At 54.2% G+C, this 23,843-nt stretch overlaps 2 protein-coding genes across 2 annotated transcripts; both read left to right on the forward strand.

Moving 5' to 3' along the window:
- CEL (carboxyl ester lipase) lies at positions 1 to 8,561 on the forward strand. The gene is made up of 10 exons (XM_064371770.1): positions 1 to 106; positions 195 to 317; positions 593 to 790; positions 1,937 to 2,067; positions 2,246 to 2,353; positions 2,519 to 2,636; positions 4,103 to 4,289; positions 4,525 to 4,728; positions 7,524 to 7,721; positions 8,025 to 8,561. The coding sequence occupies exons 3-10, from the start codon at positions 613 to 615 to the stop codon at positions 8,470 to 8,472; spliced, it is 1,572 nt and encodes a 523-aa protein (XP_064227840.1). The 5' UTR covers positions 1 to 106; positions 195 to 317; positions 593 to 612; the 3' UTR covers positions 8,473 to 8,561.
- Positions 8,562 to 13,963: 5,402 nt separating this feature from the next.
- LOC135272968 (bile salt-activated lipase-like) lies at positions 13,964 to 19,563 on the forward strand. The gene is made up of 6 exons (XM_064371716.1): positions 13,964 to 14,029; positions 16,021 to 16,141; positions 17,319 to 17,449; positions 17,628 to 17,735; positions 17,901 to 18,018; positions 19,469 to 19,563. The coding sequence occupies exons 1-6, from the start codon at positions 13,964 to 13,966 to the stop codon at positions 19,561 to 19,563; spliced, it is 639 nt and encodes a 212-aa protein (XP_064227786.1).
- The last annotated feature ends 4,280 nt before the right edge of the window (positions 19,564 to 23,843 follow it).

Consider the following 23,843-nt stretch of genomic DNA (forward strand, 5'->3'; position numbering starts at 1 on the left):
AAGAAGCTCAGCCTCCTGGGCGACTCTGTGGATGTCTTTAAGGGCATCCCCTTCGCGGCTCCCACCAAAGCTCTGCAAAACCCCCAGCCACACCCCGGCTGGCAAGGTGGGAGTGGGCGGTGTCGGGCTGGCGCTGCGGTGGGGCTAGCGAGGGTGGCTGCGCTCCTCATGTCAACTCCTCCTGCCACCCGCAGGGACCCTGAAGGCCAAGGATTTCAAGAAGAGATGCCTACAGGCCACCATTACCCAGGATGACTCCTACGGAGATCAAGACTGCCTGTACCTCAATATCTGGGTGCCCCAGGGCAGGAAGGAAGGTCGGCCTCCCCCCTACTCCCCAAGGGAACCTTCCAGGTCGCCAGAGCCCTGGCCCTGCTCCTGGCTTGGGTCTGGGGGCTGCAAAGCTGAGCTTCCCTGAAATCCTGCAGAGGCGGGGAGGGGAGCGCCCCGTGGTGGTCCCCCAGCCCGGGGCGGGGTAGTTCCTTGGAGCCTCCCTGTCTGGGCCCCAGGCACCTGCTGCACAGGGAACAGGCACCAGCTGGGGAGAGGGCCTGGGGGGCATCTGGGGTCACCAGCCACTCCCCAATCTCAGTGTCCCGGGACCTGCCTGTGATGATCTGGATCTACGGAGGCGCCTTCCTCATGGGGGCCGGCCACGGGGCCAACTTCCTCAATAACTACCTGTATGACGGCGAGGAGATCGCCACGCGTGGCAACGTCATTGTGGTCACCTTCAACTACCGCGTCGGCCCCCTTGGCTTCCTCAGCACAGGGGACGCCAACCTGCCAGGTGCGTGGGCCCCTTTGGCACGGAGGTGGGGTGGCCGGTGGCTGAGCCCAGCAGGGGGAGGCACCTCATTGCCCATCACCCCAGAAAACCAGTGGCGGTCCCACAGAAAGACCCTGAAGCTGGAGTAGAATCACAAGATACAGGAGGCCCTTGGCGGCAGTAGCAAAATAATAGATGGTGCAGAGGCCAGGCAAGGTGGTTCATGCCCCTAATCCCAATACGTTAGGAGGCCAAGGCAGGTGGATCACTTGAACCCAAAAGTTCAAGGCCAGCCTGGGAAACACTGGGAGACCCAATCTCTAAAAAAAATATAAAAATGAGCTGTACGTGGTGGCCCACGCCTCTGGTCTCAGCTACTTGGGAGGCAGAAGTGGGAGGATCGCTTGATCCCAGAGTGTTGAGGCTGCAGTAAGCCATGACGGTGTCACTGCACTCCAGCTTGGGTGACAGGTGAGACCCCATCGCAAAAAAAAAAAAAAAAATGGCTATGGGACAGACAGACAGAGACAGGCTCAGGCTCAGAGAGAGACCAGGAGAGCAGAGCCCAGTGGGAGACAGAAAACGACACTTTGAGGCAGAGACAGCTGTGGACACAGAAGTGGCAGAACACAGACAAGAGAAAATGAGGCAGAGGGCAGGAGAGGTGCACAGGCCTGACCATCCTGCTCCCCACAACCACCACCCCTCCAGCACCCCACTGCCCCAGCCTCCTGGGGACCCACCCCCTCTAGCAACTCACCTGATCCAAGCTCTTAAGGACCCACCCCCTCCAGCAACCCACCCAGCTCAGCCTCCTGAAGACCCACCCAGTCCAGCACCCTACTGGACCCAGCCTCCTGGGAACCCACCTCGTCGAGCACTCCACCCAATCCAGTTTCTTAGGGACCCACCCCCTCCAGCACCCCACTGACCCAGCCTCCTGGGGACCCACCCCCTCCAGCACCCCACTGACCCAGCCTCCTAGGGACCCACCCCCTCCAGCACCCCACCCGACCCTGCCCCTTAGGAACACACCATTTGCTAACCTGGGCTCCTCCAGGGCCCCAACTCTGTTGAGGGCATTTCCACCCCTCCCACGCTGGTCTCCCCTCCTGCAGGCCAGGCCTGGGCGCTGGTGTCTAGCACCCCCCCCCACCCCGCCCCCAGGTAACTACGGCCTTCGGGATCAGCACATGGCCATTGCTTGGGTGAAGAGGAATATTGCGGCCTTCGGCGGAGACCCCAACAACATCACCATCTTCGGGGAATCCGCTGGAGGTGCCAGCGTCTCTCTGCAGGTCTGGGGACCCCTGGAGGGGAGGGCCTGCCCCAAAATTTGCCAGGAAGCTCAGATGGGAGGGAGAGGGTGGGAGGGGGAGTATGGAGCTGGGGCTGTGGTGCTGGGGTGTCCTTGGCCCAGCCTGGGGTGGGTGGAGTCAGGAGCGGCCTTGGTGATGGGATTTCTGGGTGTCGTAGACCCTCTCCCCCTACAACAAAGGCCTGATCCGGCGAGCCATCAGCCAGAGCGGTGTGGCCCTGAGCCCCTGGGTCATCCAGAAAAACCCCCTCTTCTGGGCCAAAAAGGTAAACAGAGGAGGGCAGGGGTGGGCAGGGAGGGGCTGGTTTGATACCTGGCTAGGGGCCGTCCTCACTTCCATTCTTTGTCCTGGACCCCGTTCTTGCCTTTAAACGGTTCTGCGCTGTGAACACTGGCCTTCTCCCACCTGCCGGCCTTGATCCTGCCCCCAGGTGGCTGAGAAGGTGGGCTGCCCTGTGGAGGACACTGCCAGGATGGCCAAGTGTCTGAAGGTGACCGACCCCCGAGCCCTGACGCTGGCCTATAAGATGCCGCTGGCAGGCATGGAGTGTGAGTAGCTGCTCAGGTTGGGGCATGGGGTCTCGAGGTGGGGGGTGGGTACTGCCAGGAAGTACTCTGGAAAAGAGAGGAAGGTGCCAGAGCTGCGGCCTGGTCCTGTCACCAACAAGCTGGTGTCTCCCCTCCAAGGCCCCAGCTATAAGGGAGATGGGAAGCCATTTCTTCTTCTTCTTCTTCTTTTTTTTTTTTTTGAGACAGAGGGAGTCTCACTCTGTCGCCCAGGCTGGAGTTCAGTGGCAGGATCTCAGCTCACTGCAACCTCTGTCTCTTGGGATCAAGTGATTTCTCCTGACTCAGCCTCCTATGTAGCTAGGACTACAGGCATGTGCTACCATGCCTGGCTAATGTTTGTATTTTTAGCAGAGATGGGGTTTCGCCATGTTGGCCAGGCTGGTCTCAAACGCCTGATCTCAGGTGATCTGCCCACCTCAGCCTCCCAAAGTGCTGGGATTACAGGCATGAGCCACCTCGCCCGGCCCATTCTTTCTTCCTATTTCCCATGAGTCACAGACTCCCCCTTTGAGAAGCTGATGAACATTTGGGGCCCACTCCCCGACCTCATGCATTCATATGCTGTCATCTGCATACAATTTTAGAGAGATTCTTACACCCCAGACCAAGAGCCTTTTTGCTGGATGACGTTTCCTTCCTTCCTTCAGAAAATATGTAATAAACTGTAGCATTGGGGCCTCCAGCTCCACTATTCTGTACCCCAGGAAGGCCTGGGGACCGTTTCCACAAACACCTGTGAGTGTCAGCCTCACCAGCTTGCTAGGCTACACTTCTCCCTTGCTCATTCTTCCATGAAAGTGCCATGAAGCCCCGTCATCTGCATGTCTACCTGACAGGAACTCAACTGCACGGGCTGGGCAAGTCCGAACAAAGCAAGCAGCACGGCCCCACTGGAGGCAAGGCCCGTTGTGCTGGGCCCAGTGACAGCCGGGACCCTCTGTCTCAGCAGCCACGGGGTCCTCCAGGGGCCAGTCCAGGGGTGTGGAGGGCAGTGCAGACCTTGCGCCATGTTTGGCTAATGGACTGGAACCCAGCCCTGCGAGAGGGAGCTCCTTCTCCGTCAGATCCCTCAGTGGCTTCTAAGTTTTCCTCCTTCCCGATTCAGGCCCAGCAAAGAGAGAGAGAGGAGAGGGAGGGGCTGCCGCTGAAGAGGACAGATCTGGCCCTAGACAGTGGCTCTCAGCCTGGGACGTGTGGCAAGGCCTGGAGATGTTTGTAATTGTCCCTGTCGGGGAGGGGGTGCTCCTGGCACCTCGTGGGTCGATGCTCTTGATGCCCTAAACATCCTACAGGGCACAGGATGTCCCCGATGGTGCAGAATCCACCCTGCCCCAAGTGTCCATAGATCAGAGAAGGGAGGACATGGCGAACTCCAGCCCTGAGAGGCAAGGGGTGGCTCAGGGGGACACTGGAAGGTACTAGAACCTGCTGGCCCTCCCACCCAGACCCCATGCTGCACTACCTGGGCTTCGTCCCTGTAATTGATGGAGACTTCATCCCCGATGACCCCATCAACCTATACGCCAACGCCGCCGACATCGACTACATAGCAGGCACCAACAACATGGACGGCCACATCTTCGCCAGCATTGACATGCCTGCCATCAACAAGGACAAGCAGGAAGTCACAGAGTAAGAGGGACACCGGACCCAGGGGCAATGGCGCCGGACCCAGGGGCAATGGCGCCGGACCCAGGGGCAATGGCGCCAGACCCAGGGGCAACCCGTGCTGGAGTTGGGCCAGCCTGGACGAGGAAGGCATTGAGTGGAGGACTGGGAGTGAGAAAGTTGGCACCACTATGGTTGGGTATGCAGACACCCTCCTGTTGGCACAGGGGGAGCGTCAGTGCCTACTTGTTCCCTGCAGGGAGGACTTCTTCAGGCTGGTCAGTGGGCTCACCATCACCAAGGGGCTCAGAGGCGCCAAGACTACTTTTGACATCTACACCGAGTCCTGGGCCCAGGACCCATCCCAGGAGAACAAGAAGAAGACTGTGGTGGACCTTGAGACTGACATCCTCTTCCTGGTGCCCACCGAGATTGCCCTGGCCCAGCACAGAGCCAATGCCAAGTGAGGATCTGGGAAGGGGGCGGGTCCTGGGGGGCCCTCCTGGGGTGCTGCATTTCCAGCCGAGGCCTCTCTGTGGATGGCTCACAGGCGTCTGGGTTGTCTGGGAAGGTGGTGCTGGAGTCCCCTCCTGTGCCTTCCTGATCCACTTTGCTGAGGCTTCGCAAGTCTTGAGGGCCTCTGTTTTCCTCCCAGCCTCTAGGGGGTTTACAAACCCCAGGATCCTCTGCACTGCTCAGCCCCGCACCCCACAGTCCTTGTCACTGGAGAGTTACTGAGCTACCTTCCATCCCCCACACTGTAGATTGAGGAACATGGGACAATGGTTTTTCTATTCAATGACTCTCAGAGGCCTTGTTGGAAACAGACGTTGGAAATAGATGCTCAGTGCTTCAAGGAAAAATTAGCACTGAGACAAAGGATCTTTCAGCAATGCAATTTTTACTTCCTGGACTGCAGGAAGGGCACCCTCGCTAGCCTTTGTGCCACGAGAGTGCAATGAACAAAGGAAAACAGACATATTTATCCTTTACGTATTTGGGGTCGTCCTCACTGCTGTGTCTGATCTCCGTTGGCTGGAGCCAGACCTCACAATCTAAACTAAACCCTGATTGACTAACAACTTAAAACTTTTCTAAACAGGTAAAAGCAGTGGAGAGCTGGGACGTGTCTGTGAGCACGTCCAGCACAGATATCTTGGTTAAAGCACAAGGACACAGAATGTACTACGTGCCTGTAAGCACGGCATGTCTCACAGCTACAGAGGATAGGGCTTAACAAAGTTGTTAGCACACTTACTCTTTAACAGGAAAGGAAACTTTAAAAGGAACTTTTCTACTTCCCACAATTCCCTCCTGTTTTACTTTATAACTTTCCTTTTTAAACTTTTTTTTTTTTTTTTAACATGTCTTGGCTTAGTTGTTCTGCCTGAGTTTTTAAGAGAAAAAGCTTCTCTCACTTTTCTGTTTACACCATTTCTTTCTATAGTTTTACTTCCTGTCTCTTTCACACACGCTTTCTTACACCCTAGTTGCTGCTCGTGCTGCTGATCTCCCCCGCTGGCGCAGGTGCCGCCCCTGTGCCCCGCAAGGTTCCCAGCGCTCCACCTGGGACCGACTTGTGCTGCTGCTTTCCGGCCTCTCCGATCCTCTGCGGTGCCCCTGGCCACGGCCCTCGTGGGTGACCTCCGCTGCTGCCTTCGCCTGTGCCGCTTCCCTACTCCCGGTCCTGGTGCCCACCAGTGAACGCCACTCAGAGTGGCCTGGCCCCTGTGCACCTGCAACCTCCACCACCCTGGGCCCCGCCTCAGCGGGCGGCTGACCCACCCACAGGCACTGCTGCGGCAGCTCAGGGGGCCTTTGCCGGGGCTCCTCTGGAGCCGTCTTGGCTAGCTCTTGCCTTTCTTTTCCAGGGGAGGATTCTAACTATCATCCCCCGCCCTTTTGGAGGTCACTCCCACTCCTGTTTACTTCCGCTTTGCTCTCTCCGGCCTCTGCCATGTGAAATGATTACAGATTTTGCAGAGAGGAACCACTCGCACTGCTCTCTCGCGTGCACGCTTACACATACTTAACCTTTAGAATTTTGATTAAAGCTTGAAGCCTTTTCCTGCGTTGCTGAGAGACCAGGTTGATTTATCCCTCGCACCAGGTGGGTCTTGGCTGGAGACCACTCTGGAGGGCAATGTGTCCCATCTGGGTGGCCAATTTGTTGGAAATAGATGCTCAGTGCCGCAAAGAAAAATCAGCACGGAGACAAAGGATCTTTCAGCAATGCAATCTTTACTTCCTGGACTGCAGGAAGGGTATTCTTGTGACAAAATGGCTAACGAGAGCACCCTTCCTGCAGTCCAGGAAGTAAAAATTGCATTGCTGAAAGACCCTTTGTCTCCGTGCTGATTTTTCTTTGCAGCACCGAGCATGTATTTCCAACAGGCCTCAACTTTGCCAATTTACAAAATATTTTCAGCCCACGGCCACATTAAAAGACATTTATGCAACAATAGCCTATTAAAATAAAAAATAAGGCCGGGTACAGAGGCTCATGCCTGTAATCCCAGCACTTTGGGAAGTCGAGGCAGGAGGATCACTTGAGGTCAGGAGTTTGAGACCACTCTGGCCGACATGGCAAAACCCTATCTCTACCAAAAATACAAAAATTAGCCAGGTGTGGTGGTGCACACCTGTAAACCCAGCTACTCGGGAAGCTGAGGTAGGAGAATCGCTTGAACCCAAGAGGTGGAGGTTGGAGTGAGCTGAGATTCTGCCACAGCGCTCCAGCATGGGCAACATAGCAAGACTCTGTCTCAAATAAATAAGTAAAAGAAAATAATAATAAAATGAAAAATAAGAAATGCTAAAAAGACAGGAAGATAAAAGTATGCCAAGAAGTCTAGGATGAAAGCTTTGCAGCCACTAAGCAATCCATTGAGCTGTGAGCCTCCTTTCAGTCAAGGCAAAAAGGGAAACAGTTGAGGGCCCATGCCTCTGTCCAATCCAATTGAAGAATGCACATTCACTTGGAGAGAAAACTATTTCTTGATGCTGAATTATAGAAGGAAGGTGCCTCACAGTGTTTTGTGGAGGTGAAATATGAATTCAGTTGAAATTGCAGAACCCACGAATCCATGAATTTGGTCCACAGCTTTCCCTTCCCTGAGTGTAAGAAGCCCAGTCTCTTCATGTGAATTCCCCAGTCCCTTCTCTGCCAGCTGCCCGTGACCTCCCTCTAGGGCCGGTCTCTGGGCTGGACGGTCCCCGGTGGGCACCCTGCCTACTTGGGTGGTCTCTCCCCTCCAGGAGTGCCAAGACCTACACCTACCTGTTTTCCCATCCCTCTCGGATGCCCACTTACCCCAAATGGGTGGGGGCAGACCATGCAGATGACCTCCAGTACGTCTTCGGGAAGCCCTTCGCCACCCCCCTGGGCTACCGGCCTCAAGACAGGACAGTCTCTAAGAACATGATCGCCTACTGGACCAACTTTGCCAAAACAGGGTAAGGCATGGGTTGAGCGCAGAGGGGAGGACCATAGACGTAGGGGCCTCCTGCCAGCAGGCCCTGTTCCCTCACTAGCCAGGGGAGGGACTTTGGGCGAGTCACTTAACCTCCCCCAGCATGGGAGTCTATGTGTGTTTCTGAGGATAAGAGCTACTGGCAGAGCCCCAAGCCTGTGCACGTGCACAGCCGGTGCCCAGGGCCAGCTCAGAGGGCGAGGATGACTCAGGCGTGTGGGTGCAGAGCAGAGCTTCAGCCCCCTGAAAGTCCCCAGCCCCTGAACAGCCTCTTCTCACTCTGCAGGGACCCCAACATGGGCAACTCGGCTGTGCCCACACACTGGGAACCCTACACCATCGAAAACGGTAGTTACCTGGAGATCACCAAGAAGATAGACAGCGACTCCATGAAGCAGGGCCTGAGAACCAACTTCCTGCGCTACTGGACTCTTAGCTATCTGGCGCTGCCCACGGTGACCGATCAGGGGGCCACCCCCGTACCCCCTGCAGAGGACTCTGAGGCCACCCCTGTCCCCCCCACGGGTGATTCTGAGGCTGTCCCTGTGCCCCCCTCGGGTGACTCTGAGGCTGCCCCTTTGCCCCCCTCGGGTGACTCTGAGGCCGCCCCAGTCCCCCCGACGGGTGACTCTGAGGCCGTCCCTGTCCCTCCCACGGGTGACTCCGAGGCCGCCCCTGTGCCCCCCACGGATGACTCCAGGGGAGCTCAGATGCCCGCAGTCATTGGTTTCTAGCATCCCATGAGCCTTGGTCTCAAGAGGCCACAAGGGTGGGACCCCAGGGGCTCCCCTCCCCTCTTGAGCTCTTCCTGAATAAAACCTCATTCCCCTGTCTGGCATCTTTCTTTGCTCCCAAGACTAAGCTGCAGGATCTGTCAGTTGCAGGCTTGCTTTTTCATGCCCATCTTGTCTGTCTTTGGCCAGAGGCAGCCTCAGTTTGGCTTCTGTAGTCCTTTCACACAACCCTTGGGTCTTGGGCACCTTCTTACTTGCCAGCCACCAAGATGGTGCAGGCTCCAGCCCCTCCCTGGCATTTCCTGCCCGGGACCCAACCGAGCCATCTCCCCAAGGTGCACTCCTATGTTGGTGTGAATATGGTGTTTAGAGAGCCTAATCTGGTCACAGGGATGGTGGTTGCTCCTGGGGTTTCTTTACTGCTAGGGCTTTGGAAGAGACAGAGCCAGGAAATAATAATAATAATTTTTTTAACCATTAAAAAAAAAAAAAGTATGAAGCCATGCACAGTGGCTCACACTTGTAATCCCACCCAGCACTTTGGGGGGCCAAGGCAGGAGGATCACTTGAGGTCAGGAGTTGGAGACTAGCCTGGCCAACATGGTGAAGCCCATCTCTACTAAAAATACAAAAAATTAGCCAGGTGTGGTGGCGCCCACCTGTAGTCCCATCTCAGGCAGGAGAATCATTTGAGCCCGGGAGGTGGAGGTTGCAGTGAACCGAGATCACACCACTGCACTCCAGCCTAGGCGACAGAGCAAGACACGAAATGAAATAATAATAATGAAGTATGAATTCATGCAGTTATTTCCCAGTTGTAAGATGGTCGGGTTTTACTTCTCTGATTTTACACCTGTTTTTCTGCCTATGCTGAAAGTCTGGGTTCCTGACAGCACCAGCATAACTGCTTATGTTCTTTTTCCTGTAACATACATATGCTAGTTTCAAATATAAGATATTGTAATAAATCATGTTACATTTAAAGTACATGCATTTTAAATAACAGATTATAAACTATATATCATAAAGCAGATCCACTAAGGATCATTTAAGATCGGTTTGCTCATTCTCCTGAAATTCTCCCACCGAATATGCAATTGTGCCTCCAGGTCCCTTAAGTCACCCTGTGAATAGGCCATCTGCCAATACACAGTTAGAACTTCGGGGTTTTTTAATCATGCAGATGTAGAAACCTACCTATGACTTTTTTTTTTGAGACTGAGTTTTGCTCTTGTCACCCAGGCTGGGGTGCAATGGCATGATCTCAGCTCACTACAACCTCTGCCTTTTGGGTTCAAGCGAACCTCCTGCCTCAGCCTCCTGAGTAGCTGGGACTACAGGCATGTGCCACTCTGCTAGGCTAATTTTTTTGTACTTTAGTAGAGACAGGGTTTCACCATTTTGGCCAGGCTGGTCTCAAACTCCTAACCTCAGGTGATCTGCCCACCTCAGCCTCCCAAAGTGCTGGGATTACCGTCATGAGGCACCATGCTTGGCCCCTACCTAGGACTTTTAAGTGGATGTTTCTCTGCTTGAAAACAAAGTTTATGTGTTCATTTTAGAGCATCCTGTAAACAATAACGTACGGACTCTCATCCATAGTTTCTCCGAGTGAAGGTATTGATGGGGAAGTGTGAAATTCAGAGAGGCAGACACAGGCCCAGGCCACACAGCTGTGGAGCGGCGGCATCAGGTGGGACCTGTGTCGGATTTGCAAATCTGCCTTGTGTGACGTAAGCTGGACTTCATTAAAATCAAAAATTCTGCTCTGCAAAGAAAACAAAGACAAGCCACAGACTGGAAAAATATATTAGCAAAAGACATCTGATAAAGCACTGTTATCCAAAATATACAAAGAGCTCTTAAGACTCAATAAATAAGAAAACAACTGATTACAAAATTGGTCAAAGACATCTCACCAGAGAAGCTAAACAGGTGGCAGATAAGCATCTGAAAAGATATCCCAGGCTGGGTGCAGTGGTTCAGGCCTGGAATCCCATCATGTTCAGAGGCCGAGGCAGGACGGTCTCTTGAGCCTAGTAGTTCAAGACCAGCCTGGACAACAGCAAGACCCCATCTGTATTTTCTGTATGAGATATATCCACATCATATGTTGTCAGGGAAATGCAAATTTAAAGAGTGAGGTATCACTGCATACCTGTAATAATGGCCAAAATCCAGAAAACTGGCCAAACAGCGAATGCTGAGGAGGAGGTGGAGCAACCAGAGCTCCCATTCGTTGCTGCTGGGAATAACAAATGGCGCGGCCACGCTGGAAGACGGTCTGGCAGTTTCCTAAAAATAAAACCCACTCCTACCACGTGATCCAGCACCCTCAGTCCTTAGCATTTACCCAACCTGCAAACAGATGTTTATAGCTGTAAACCAAAACTAAAATTCCAAGCCCCCCAGCTGACTGAATGCAACACCTTCTCAGCCAGGGGGACCCAAAGGAACCTGAAGGTTCAGGCCGTGATGGGCAGTAGGGGTCGGACGTGCCTCATTTATACTCTCTTCCCTTTGGAATTCAGGCCCAGCTGATTGGTCTTAAAACAGAGATCTGAAGACTGACAGAACAGACTCTGTAGAAATAAGACATAAAATTTCAGCCTGACTATAGTATAGCATCACACGACAGACAGATGGCAGGCCATGAAAGAGACTGAAATATTTTACCCCAAAATGTATTTCTTTTTATTATTATTATTATTTTTTACATTTTTTGTTTTAAAGACGGGGTTTCACCATGTTGGTCAGGCTGGTCTTGAACTCCCTACCTCAGGTGATCCACCCGCCTTGGCCTCCAAAGTGCTTGGATTACAGGCATGAGCCACCGCGCCCGGCCCCCAAAATGTATTTCTTTGACATATTTTGGAAGGGCCCTGCACAGCTGTCTCTTGTGGAGGAAATCTGCATTCTGCAGAGAATATCTTTCCTTTACTAGGTCATTTCTGAAGAGTCAAGCACCTTTTAGAGATCTGACATGGAAATATTTGTCATCTATTGTCTCTAAGAGCAGCCATCTGTGAGACTTCATCTACATAATAAGAACCTTGGTCTCCACAACATTTTATCTTCACCAAGACTCTTCTATTGACTCCAGGTTTTTTGCTAATAACTCTTTCAACCAATTGCTAATCAGAAAATCTTTGAAATCACCTACGATTTGTAAGCCAACCCAAACCCTCTCCATCCCCAGTTCAAGTGGTCTCCTCTTTCCAGACAAAACTAATGTATAACTCGAATTATTCATTTACGTCTTATGTCCCCCTGAAACATATAAAACCAAGCTGTAACTCCGCTGCCCTGGAACTCTTGAGACCGTGCATCTGGCCATAATCAATCATATTTGGCTCAGAATCCATCTCTTCAAATATTTTAGTTTGGCTTTTTTGGTCAACATAACAGATGTTTATAGCAGTTTTCTTCATAATTGCCACAACCTGGAAGTAACCAAGATGTCCTTCAGCAGGTGAAATACAGTATATCCAGACAATGGAATTTTTTCAGCTCTAAAAAGAAATGAGCTGGAAGACATCTTGAGGCAGTTAAAGAATAAAAAGAAAGAGAAAGCTATCAAGCCAAGAAAAGACATGGAAAAAACTTAAATGAGTCTTACTAAGTGAAAGAAGCGCAACCTGAAAAGACTACCTACTGTGTGATTCCACCTCTGTGACACTGGGAAAAGGAAAAACTAGGGACAGTATAAAGGTTAGTGCTTGTCAGGGTGTCAAGAAGAAATCACTTAGGCTGATAGTAAGGGTAGGGGAGTCCTTGGTAAGGCTTTTCTTTTCTTTTTTTTCTTTTAACATGGAGTCTCGCTCTGTCGCCTGGGCTGGGGTGCAATGGCCCAATCTCGGCTCACTGCAACCTCTGCCTCCTAGGTTCAAAATTCTCCTGCCTTCAGCCTCCTGAGTAGCTGGGATTACAGGCGTCTGCACCATGCCCGACTAATGTCTTGTATTTTTTAGTAGAGATTGGTTTCACCATATTGGCCAGGCTGGTCTTGAACTCCTTGTGACCCACCCGCCTCAGCCTCCCAAAGTGCTATAGGATTACAGGCTTGAGCCACTACGCCTGGCCAAGGCTTTTCTTTTTAATGAAAAGCAGCCCCAAATCATTTTCTAACAAAGAGCAGCCTGCAAAGTCGAGCAGCAGACATAGACAAGCAGCAGGCTGGGAGCTTGCACAGGTGAGTGCCCACAGGAACTGGGGTCTACACATGGTAAGTTGTGGCTCCATCTTCCCGTCTCTGCCAGCCACGTGTACAGTAAGAAGCAGACAAGACGGTGCCAATCAACTGGAAAGCCTATTTGCATAAGAAGATTAGGGTAGGGCCACCAGCCTTCCCCCTCGTGCTATGTAAACGTCAGACCTGATAGAACCAATCTGTGAGTTCTATGTAAATCAGACTCCGCCTCCTCAAACCTGACTATAAATTCAGCGCATCTGCTGCCCACCAGGCCTTTCCGCTTGGAGAAGAGACAGCTGTTGCTGTTTCTCTTCATTTCTGCCTATTAAACCTCCGCTGCTAGACTCCTCGTGTTTGGCCCTGTCCTAAATTTTCCTGGCGCACGACGAACCCCAGGGTATACATCCCAGACAACGTAGCTGCTTCAAGGGATTGGAGTGAGGAAGGACTGAATCAATGGAGCCCAGGGGATTTCTAGAGCATTGAAACTTCGTGATGATACTGTGGGGGCCAAGGGAGAGCTTTCCCCTTCATCCTCTGAAGGGCCACTGAAAAATCACTGGCATGGGGCACATTGGCTAAGAGGAGAAAGAGCATGCATATTTGTTTAACGTGTGTACACGGGAGCCTCTGAAATGAAGACCCAACTTCCCAATAAAGCACAGAGCTTAGATGCCATCTTGAGGTTACATAAAGAATGTGGGCTCAGAACACAGCCAAAAGTAGGTTATGGGCTAGGCACAGTGGTTAACGCCTATAATCCCAGCACTTTGGTGGGCAGAGGTGGGCAGATCACTTGAGCTCAGGAGTTAAGACCAGCCCGGCTAACATGGCAAAACCCCGTCTCTACTAAAAATACAAAAATTAGCGGGTATGATGGCACACACCTGTAATCCCAGCTACTTGAGAGGGTGAAGCAGGAGAATCCTTGAGCTCAGGAGTTTCAGACTGCAGTGAGCTGTGATCGTGCCACTGCACTCTAGCCTGGGTGACAGAGTGAGACCATGTCTCAAAAAACAAAAAAAAAGTCCCTACAAAATCTGTAGTCTTTGGGTGATGATGACTGTGCGCCCTGCCCGGCCCCACCATCCTCCTTCCTGTCCGCCACCATGATGCCTGCCTCCGCTCCCAGGTAAGCAGTAACGTGCACAGGTGCACCGTGGGTTTTGGGGAAACTGGATCATCCCTGCAGCAGAGTGGGGTGGAGGGGAAGGGGTGTCTGAGTGCACATGACCTTGGCCCCGGCGCAAGAAATACCCAAGGCCCATAGGGAGGGCCACCCAGAGGCTGATGCACACCATGGGGCGCTTGCAGCTGGTTGTCTTGGGCCTCACCTGCTGCTGGGCAGTGGCCAGTGCCGTGAAGGTAAGAGCCCAGCAGAGGGCAGGTCCTGTCTCCTCCCAGCTCAATCCTATCTGGAAATTTGGGGCCAGGCTGAGGAAGAGAGCCCAGCACAGCCCTGCAGCAGTTCCCGGGCGCTCACCCTCATTTCTATGGGGACAGGTGCCAGGTAAAACACAGATTGCCCAGTTCCATTTGAATTTCAGATAAACCGCCAAGAACTGCTGTGTAAGAATCTCCCATGCAATATTTGAAGCATACTTATATGGGTTGGGCGCCGTGGCTCAAGCCTGTAATCCCAGCACTTTGGGAGGCCAAGGGGCAGACCACTGGAGGTCAGGAGATCGAGACCAGCCTGGCCAACATGGTGAAACTCTGTCTCTCCTAATAATACAAAAATTAGTCGGGCATGGTGACAGGCACCTGTAATCCCAGCTTCTTGGGGGGCTAAGGCAGGAGAATCACTTGAACCTGGGAGGTGGAGGTTGGCCTGAGCTGAGATCACGCCACTGCACTCCACCCTGGGTGACAGAGCGAGACTCAGTCTCAAAAAAAATGAAACATACTTACAGTAAAAACCAATTTACTGTTTACCTGAAATTCCAATGTAACTGGCTGGGCCTCTTGAAATTGCATTTGCTAAGCCTGGTGATCCCACCTACAAACCTCTCTGAGGTCAACATTGTTCCCGTTTTATAGAAGGGGAAACGGGCCCAGGGGCAGGGAGTGTGGAGAGCAGGCAGAGGGGTAGAGAGAGGCAGGCAGAGGGGTAGAGAGAGGCTGGCAGAGGGGTAGAGAGGCTGGCAGAGGGGTAGAGAGAGGCTGGCAGAGGGGTAGAGAGGCTGGCAGAGGGGTAGAGAGAGGCTGGCAGAGGGGTAGAGAGAAGCTGGCAGAGGGGTAGAGAGAGGCAGGCAGAGGGGTAGAGAGAGGCTGGCAGAGGGGTAGAGAGAGGCTGGCAGGCAGTTTGCCCAGGATTGCACAGCTGCTACCTCCTGTTCTGAGCAGGAACCTGAAACCTGGGCTACTCCACACCAGGGTCCTGGTTTCTCCAGAGGGAGAGCCGGCAGGCAGGAGATCTTTTGAGTCATCCACAAAATCTGCCCTCTCTGCCTGTGAGGGACAAGTCACAGTAACCCCAATCCCCACAGGAAGCCGGCGAGGGTGCCCGGCCCAGGCCCCATCTCTAGCGGGACTCGCACAGGGGACCCCAGTCCCTGATCATGCCGTTCTCCTGCCTGCTGCCTCTCAGGCCCTGGGGACACCTCGCTCCATCCCCTCTGCCTGCTCTCCACACTCCCTGCCCCTGGGACCTGGAGGTTTGGGCAGCAGTCCTGGGCTTCTGACTCAAAGGGGAGGCCACCCTCTTCTTGGCCGAGCTCTTCTTAGGGTGCCGAGAGGCCTTCGGCAGGTCAGTAAGACCCCTCCCCATTCCCCCACCCTGAGGCCCTCAGGCCACTCTCAATACCACAGGGATACTTTTGGAGGTGACTTCCTTACCCCCTCCCAGAGGTGGGGCGGGGCTGGGGGGTGCTGGCACGAGGAGGCACAGAGGCCTCCAGGGGTTGCCCGTGGTGCCTGCAGGGGCTGGTTTTGGCTTCTTTTCTCCAGCGGCAGGCGTGCCACTCTCCCACTCCAGTGTGGCAGGGGGCCCATCAGCGTAGACTTCAGAGGGCTGCTGGGACTCTGGCTGGGACTGGGGTGTACGGTCACCCTGCCCTTCCCCACCTGGAAGCTGGCACAGGTGGGAGCCAGCAAGCAGCGACCTGCTCCCACCACCCACCACTGGCAGGGTAGCTGCTGCCCCAGATGGACAGGAGGTGGCACTGGGACAGACAGCTACCTCCCAAAAGGGTGACCTCAAGCCCAAAAGCTGCCAAGTCTCAGTTCCCCCAGGGACAGTGGGTGGATGAGTGCCAACCTCTAGTCCCCTTGTAGAGTTAGGCAGTTTGGTGCACAGAGGCAGTTATGGCACAGGGAAGGGTGGAGGGTCCCTAGGGGGGGATCTTTACCAGCAGGGGTCCCAGGAGCTGTGGGGACTTGGGCGTGGGGCCATCGACTCTGTGCCCAGCCAGCTAGGCCCTGTGCTGGGAGATGAGGGGAAGAAAAAGCAGGCCCCACCCCTCAGGAAGGAGGAAGGTTGGTGTGAAACATTCCGGGGACACTGAGCATTGGGCACGCTCCTGCCGGGAGCCGGACAGGCCTCCCACCTGATGGCAAACAGGCGACAGGAGACACGGCTGTGGCTCGTCTTCCACATGGGGAAACAGGATCATAGTCAAGGCTGGGCGGCCATGGCCAGACCCCACACCTCCACCCCACCTCCTGGAGGGCTGCCTAGTGGGAACACTGGTTGAACCAGTTTCCTGTAAGATTCTGGGAGCAGGACAGCGCCAGGGATAAGGAGGGGAGCAGGAATCCTCAAGCCCTGAGCAGTGCGGGACAGGGGGTGCTCCTGAGTCTCCTGTGCAGAGCTGTCCCACTTTGAAGCTGTTTTTGCCTCTGGGCACCTGGAGTCGGCTTCCCTTCTTCCCTCCAGATTCAGGCCCAGGGACCCACCCCCTCCAGCACCCCACTGACCTAGCTTCCTGGGGACCCACCCCCTCCAGCACCCCACCCAACCCAGCCTCCTGGAGACCCACCCCCTCTAGCAACTCACCTGATCCAAGCTCTTAAGGACCCACCCCTCCAGCACCCCACCCAACCCAGCCTCCTGAAGATCCACCCAGTCCAGCACCCCACTGGACCCAGCCTCCTGGGAACTCACCTCATCGAGCACTCCACCCAATCCAGTCTCTTAGGGACCCACCCTGTCCAGCAGCACAGTGACACAGCCACCTGGGGGCCCACCCCCTCCAGCACCCCACTGACCCAGCCTCCTAGGGACCCACCCCCTCCAGCAACCCACCCAGCTCAGCCTCCTGAAGACCCACCCAGTCCAGCACCCCACTGGACCCAGCCTCCTGGGAACCCACCTCGTCGAGCACTCCACCCAATCCAGTCTCTTAGGGACCCACCCCGTCCAGCACCACAGTGACACAGCCTCCTGGGGACCCACCCCCTCCAGCACCCCACCCGACCCAGCCTCCTGGGGACCCACCCCCTCCAGCACCCCACTGACCCAGCCTCCTGGGGACCCACCCCCTCCAGCACCCCACCCGACCCTGCCCCTTAGGAACACACCATTTGCTAACCTGGGCTCCTCCAGGGCCCCAACTCTGTTGAGGGCATTTCCACCCCTCCCACGCTGGTCTCCCCTCCTGCAGGCCAGGCCTGGGCGCTGGTGTCTAGCACCTCCCCCCCGCCCCGCCCCCAGGTAACTACGGCCTTCGGGATCAGCACATGGCCATTGCTTGGGTGAAGAGGAATATTGCGGCCTTCGGCGGAGACCCCAACAACATCACCATCTTCGGGGAATCCGCCGGAGGTGCCAGCGTCTCTCTGCAGGTCTGGGGACCCCTGGAGGGGAGGGCCTGCCCCAAAGTTTGCCAGGAAGCTCAGATGGGAGGGAGAGGGTGGGAGGGGGAGTGTGGAGCTGGGGCTGTGGTGCTGGGGTGTCCTTGGCCCAGCCTGGGGTGGGTGGAGTCAGGAGCGGCCTTGGTGACGGGATTTCTGGGTGTCGTAGACCCTCTCCCCCTACAACAAAGGCCTGATCCGGCGAGCCATCAGCCAGAGCGGTGTGGCCCTGAGCCCCTGGGTCATCCAGAAAAACCCCCTCTTCTGGGCCAAAAAGGTAAACAGAGGAGGGCAGGGGTGGGCAGGGAGGGGCTGGTTTGATACCCGGCTAGGGGCCGTCCTCACTTCCATTCTTTGTCCTGGACCCCGTTCTTGCCTTTAAACGGTTCTGCGCCGTGAACACTGGCCTCCTCCCACCTGCCGGCCTTGATCCTGCACCCAGGTGGCTGAGAAGGTGGGCTGCCCTGTGGAGGACACTGCCAGGATGGCCAAGTGTCTGAAGGTGACCGACCCCCGAGCCCTGACGCTGGCCTATAAGATGCCGCTGGCAGGCATGGAGTGTGAGTAGCTGCTCAGGTTGGGGCATGGGGTCTCGAGGTGGGGGGCGGGTACTGCCAGGAAGTACTCTGGAAAAGAGAGGAAGGTGCCAGAGCTGCAGCCTGGTCCTGTCACCAACAAGCTGGTGTCTCCCCTCCAAGGCCCCAGCTGTAAGGGAGACGGGAAGCCATTTCTCCTTTTTTTTTTTTGAGACAGAGTCTCACTCTGTCACCCAGGCTGGAGTTAAGTGGTGCGATCTCAGCTCATTGCAACCTCCGCCTCCTGGATTCAAGTGATTCTCCTGACTCAGCCTCCCATGTAACTTGGACTACAGGCATGTGCCACCATGCCCAGCTAATGTTTGTATTTTTAGCAGAGATGGGGTTTCGCCATGTTGGCCAGGCTGGTCTCTAACTCCTGACCTCAGGTGATCTGCCCGCCTCAGCCTCCCAAAGTGCTGGGATTACAGGTGTGAACCACCTCGCCCGGCCCATTCTTTCTTCTTATCTCTCATGAGTCACAGACTCCCCCTTTGAGAAGCTGATGAACATTTGGGGCCCACTCCCCGACCTCATGCATTCATATGCTGTCATTTACATACAATTTTAGGGAGATTCTTACACCCCAGACCAAGAGCCTTTTTGCTAGATGACTATTCATTCATTCATTCATTCAGCAAACATTTACTGAACTGTCCACTGGGGCCTCCAGCTCCACTATTCTGTACCCCAGGAAGGCCTGGGGACCCCTTCCACAAACACCTGTGAGTGTCAGCCTCATCAGCTTGCTAGGCTACACTTCTCCCTTGCTCATTCTTCCATGAACGTGCCATGAAGCCCCGTCATCTGCATGTCTACCTGACAGGAACTCAACTGCACGGGCTGGGCAAGTCCGAACAAAGCAAGCAGCACGGCCCCGCTGGAGGCAAGGCCCATTGTGCTGGGCCCAGTGACAGCTGGGACCCTCTGTCTCAGCAGCCACGGGGTCCTCCAGGGGCCAGTCCAGGGGTGTGGAGGGCAGTGCAGACCTCACGCCATGTTTGGCTAATGGACTGGAACCCAACCCTGCGAGAGGCAGCTCCTTCTCCGTCAGATCCCTCAGTGGCTTCTAAGTTTTCCTCCTTCCCGATTCAGGCCCAGCAAAGAGAGAGAGAGGAGAGGGAGGGGCTGCCGCTGAAGAGGACAGATCTGGCCCTAGACAGTGGCTCTCAGTCTGGGACGTGTGGCAAGGCCTGGAGACGTTTGTGATTGTCCCTGTCGGGGAGGGGGTGCTCCTGGCACCTCGTGGGTCGATGCTCTTGATGCCCTAAACATCCTACAGGGCACAGGATGTCCCCGATGGTGCAGAATCCATCCTGCCCCAAGTGTCCATAGATCAGAGAAGGGAGGACATGGCCAACTCTAGCCCTGAGAGGCAAGGGGCAGCTCAGGGGGACACTGGAAGGTACTAGAACCTGCTGGCCCTCCCACCCAGACCCCATGCTGCACTACCTGGGCTTCGTCCCTGTAATTGATGGAGAAGTAAGGCTCAGGGAGGGTGGGTCCTGTGGCCCCAAGCAGCAGAACTGAGCCGGGGTGAACCCTGTCCCCCAGAGAAGCAGGGGACACCCTGGCTGGCTGTGACCACTTTGGCCACCCTGGGTTTCCTGGGTTGGTCGAGGGGTGTGTGGTGTAAAAAGACGACTCCCTGTCACAGACTGAGTGAGACAGACCCACCTGACAATGTGGGCCTCTCCCAGCGACTGTCCCTCTTGGGCAGTGGAAGCCGGAGGATGCAATAATGTGTCCCTTCCTTGGCCACACTGGTACCCACAAGAATTACTGTGTTTCTACCTGCTGAGTCAGCCCTCAGGAGCCCCCAGCACTATGAGAGAAAGCCCTGGGACTCAAGTGCCTCTTCCCAGCCCTCGGGACTGACACCGGTCTGTTGTTGAAAGAAAGCATAGTCATGCCTACCTGTCATTCAGAAAATCACACCCCTGGATGGCCAGGCCGTGTCAGAAGGGGTGGGCTGTGGGGATCCAGGGGTGCTCCACCTCTGGGCTGCACCCGCCATGCCTCTGCTTTGGTTTGAATGCTTGTCCCCTCCAAAACTCATGTTGACATTTAATCCCCAATGTGGCAGTACTGAGAGGTGATGCCTTTGAGAGGTGACTGGATCATCAGGGCCCTGCCCCCATAAAGGGATTCATGGGTTCATGGATTCATGGGTCATCACGGGAGGGTAACTGGTGGCTTTGTAAGAGGAAGAGAGCTTTAAGGAAGCACGTGAGCAGGCTCAGCATCCTCCCCACGTGATACCCAGTACCGCCTCGGGACACCAGAGTCCCCACCGGCAAGATAAGCCTCTCTGAGGCAGGAGAAGAGGGGATTAAGGTAGCCAAGGGCTGGGGCAGAAGCAAAGGAGCAGCAGGTGCAGCCAGTTCCAGGCAGGACGGGGCAGCATGCGGGCCACGTCCCCACTCCTGCGATAGCAAGACAGGAGTCTCCACTTCAGCCTCTGATTGACCGTGGGCCAAGCCTCCACTTCAGCCTTTGATTGGCCCAGGATAATTCTTCATAGGGTGTAAGCAATTGGAGGCCTCTAAAGGGCAGCTAGCGGCCCGAGAGCTGTTCTTTATAAAAACCCTGAGAAGCGGTGCGGTGGGGAGACTTCGGTGCCGTTTGCTGAGCCCGCTCCGGCCCTGTGGATTGTGTGTTCGCTTCTGCAGTCTGTGCCTTTGGTACGCTGTTATTTTGTTGCTTGGTCTTTTCGTTTGCTTGTTTTTGGGCAGCCAGAGTGACCAATGTCTTTTTTTCACCTTGAGATGGAGTTTCGCTCTTATTGCCCAGGCTGGAGTCCAGTGGGGCGATACGGGCTCACTGCAACCTCTGCCTCCTGCATTCAAGCGATTCTCCTGTCTCAGCCTCCCGAGTAGCTGGCATTGCAGGCACCAGCCACCATGCCCAGCTAATTTTTTTGTATTTTCAGTAGAGACGGGGTTTTACCATGTTGGCCAGGCTGGCCTCACACTCCTGACCTCGGGCGCCTCGGCCTCCCAAAGCGCTGGGATCACAGGTGTGAGCCACTGCACGAGCCCGGCCTGCTGCTTTGTCTTTCGTTGCCTCGTGCTGCTTTGTTTGCGCGTTTTGTTCACTTCTTTGTTCACGCCGAGAACCTGGACGACTCAGTCAAGACCTTCCATCCGGTAACACCTCAGCCTCAGGCTCTCGGCCTTCATGACTAAGAAATTCCTTTTATTTATAAATTACCCAGTTTTAGGTATTCTGTTATAAGCAACAGCAAATGCAATGACTTTAAAAGCCTCCCTGGCAGAGGTGAGCCCTGCTGTGTGTCTGGGTGACACTTGCATCCGTCGAGAGGGAGGGAACAGCTCAGAGTCACCTGCAATCCATCTGGCTCTTGCCATTATAGACTCCAGGGGATGAAGCTGAAAATACAAGGGCAGGCTGGAGGCCGCCTGGGGTCCTGCTGGCTCCCAGTCCCAGGAAGCCTGGGAGGGCACTGGGGTGGGCTCAGGCCAGCACATGTTGCTGTCACAGCGGTCACATTTCAGTGCTTTGCTGTAAGGACGTGGCCTTCTGTGTATGTGGATCCTGTCTCGGTGGGCTCCCTCTTCCCGGCCACAACTGCCCCACCCAGCACCAGGCCATAACCAAAGCCCAGGCTGTGGACGAAGAACACAGGGCGGAGGGCCTGGGGCTTTCCAAGGTGTTTCTGGATGACATCAGTCACACAAGGAGTTGGGGGGATGCTGGAGTCCTGGTTCACAGGTAGACGCTAGGATCACACATCGCTCTGGGAGGTCAGAAGCAGATGATGCCAAGGGTGCTGGGTGGCAGGTGCTGGGTCGTGGGCCCCTGGGAGGTGCCCAATGGCTCTGGAAGAGTCGAGGGGGGCAGAGGTCAGAGTCAGAACCACCCCCACCTCTGCTGGGTCCAAGCCCAGGCACTGCAATGGGCACTTGACCAGCCTGCCCTCAGCATGGCTTTGTGAGGTGAGCACTGCGGGCAGGAATGCTTATGGAATGAGGCCGACTGCAGCCCTAAACAGCATCACAAGCCTTTCCCCAGAGAGAAAATGGACAGGAAATGGAAATCTATGGTTAGGAGCAACGACTTCCATCTAAGAAAAAGGGTGGACCACAGGCCTCTGGAGGGACTGCGGGGCAAAGTCCTGCCCGTCCGCTGGCTCACGCTCTTCCTTGAGCTTTTCCCACGCTTTCTGTATTGTACATATTATGTTTATAATTTTTCCCTTAGTGCTGACTGAATTCCAGAGTGTGACCCTGAAGTCCACAGGTTCCTAATTGGTGGTCAGAAGAAACCTCAGGAAGACAAGCGGAAAATGCTCCTCTTCCCCTGAGGCTGCAGAAAGGCGGCCACCAGCCTGGCTAGGAAATGGCCCTTGCAGATACTAGTTTTTTTAATTGTGGTAAAATATATATGTAACGTAACTTATGCTAATTTAACTGTTTCTAAAAGTAGAATTAAGTGGCATTAGTTCCATTCTGTTGGGCAACCATTACCCCTCTCTATTTCCAAAACTTTTTCGTCACCCCAAATAGAAGCTCTGTATCCATTAGCTAACTCCTCACTTCCCCCTCCCTCTAACCCCTGGTAACCTCTGTTTCTGTTTCCATAAATTTGCCTATTGGAGATGTTTCTCAGAAGTGGAACTATAATGTTTTCAAAGTTCATCCATGTCATAGCATGCGTCAGCGCAACATACCTTTTCTTTCTCTCTCTCTTTCTTTCTTTCTTTCTTTCTTAGTACAGAGTTTCCCTCTTCTTGCTCAGGCTGGAGCACAATGTTACGATCATGGCTCACTGCAACCTCCGCCTCTGGGGTTTAAGCGATTCTCCGGCCTCAGCCTCCCAAGTAGCTGGGATTACAGGTGTGCACCACCATACCTGGATAATTTTTGTATTTTTAGTAGACACGGGGTTTCACCATGTTGGTAAGGCTGGTCTTGAACTCCTGACCTCAAGTGATCCACCCACCTTAGCCTCCCAGAGTGCTGAGATTACAGGTGTGAATCATTGCACCCGGCCGCCATTCCTTTTTATGTCTGAATAATATTCCATTGTATGTTGCTGACATGCAATGGTGTTTTCTCTTATAAAGCATTCTCTTACATCCGTTAGGAACGTTCCCACTTTCATTGCGAATTTTAGTAATTGAGTCTTGTCTCTTCTTTGTTGATCTAGGTAAAGCATTGTCAATTTTGTTCTTTAGAAAGAACCAATTTTTGGTTTTATAGATTTTCTCTATTGTTTTTCTATTTCTATTTGTTTATCTCTGCCATCATCTTTATTATTTCCTTCATTGTGCTAGCTTTGGGTTTTGTTCACTCTAATTCCTTAATGTGTGCAGATAGGTTGTTGACTTGAGAGCTTTTTGCTTTTTTAGCGTGGTCATTTACAGCTATAAATCTCCCCCGCGTACCGCTTTCGATTTCGCCGCCTGCCGTAGGTTTCGGTGTGTTGTGTTTTTGCTTTCGGTCTCACGGTGTCTTCTGATTTCCCTTGTGACTTCTTTTTAGACCCATTGGTTGTTTAAGAGTGTGTTAAGGGCCGGGCGTGGTGGCTCATGCCTGTAATCCCAGCACTTTGGGAGACCGAGGCGGGTGGATCACGAGGTCAGGAGTTTGAGACCTGCCTGGCCAACATGGTGAAACCCCGTCTCTACTAAAAAAGATACAAAAATTATCCAGGAGTGATGGTGTATGCCTGTAATCCTAGCTACTCGGGAGGCTAAGGAAGGAGAATTGCTTCAACCTGGGAGGCGGAGGTTGCAGTGAGCTGAGATTGCACCACTGTACCGCAGGCTGGGCGGCAGAGTGAGA

Source organism: Aotus nancymaae, unplaced genomic scaffold (assembly GCF_030222135.1).
Source record: "Aotus nancymaae isolate 86718 unplaced genomic scaffold, 86718_ANA_hifiasm-v0.15.2.pri h1tg000158l, whole genome shotgun sequence".
Taxonomy (NCBI): Eukaryota; Metazoa; Chordata; class Mammalia; order Primates; family Aotidae; genus Aotus; species Aotus nancymaae.

Bases quoted from the DNA above. Each gene is read 5' to 3' on its own strand.
- CEL (XM_064371770.1), top strand. From the start codon at position 613: ATGATCTGGATCTACGGAGGCGCCTTCCTCATGGGGGCCGGCCACGGG. The intron at 791-1,936 runs GTGCGTGGGCCC...CCCCGCCCCCAG, and splicing joins AGGGGACGCCAACCTGCCAG to GTAACTACGGCCTTCGGGAT. The intron at 4,290-4,524 runs GTAAGAGGGACA...TGTTCCCTGCAG, and splicing joins GACAAGCAGGAAGTCACAGA to GGAGGACTTCTTCAGGCTGG.
- LOC135272968 (XM_064371716.1), top strand. From the start codon at position 13,964: ATGGGGCGCTTGCAGCTGGTTGTCTTGGGCCTCACCTGCTGCTGGGCA. The intron at 14,030-16,020 runs GTAAGAGCCCAG...CTTTACCAGCAG, and splicing joins CAGTGGCCAGTGCCGTGAAG to GGGTCCCAGGAGCTGTGGGG. The intron at 16,142-17,318 runs GTTGGTGTGAAA...CCCCGCCCCCAG, and splicing joins ACCCCTCAGGAAGGAGGAAG to GTAACTACGGCCTTCGGGAT.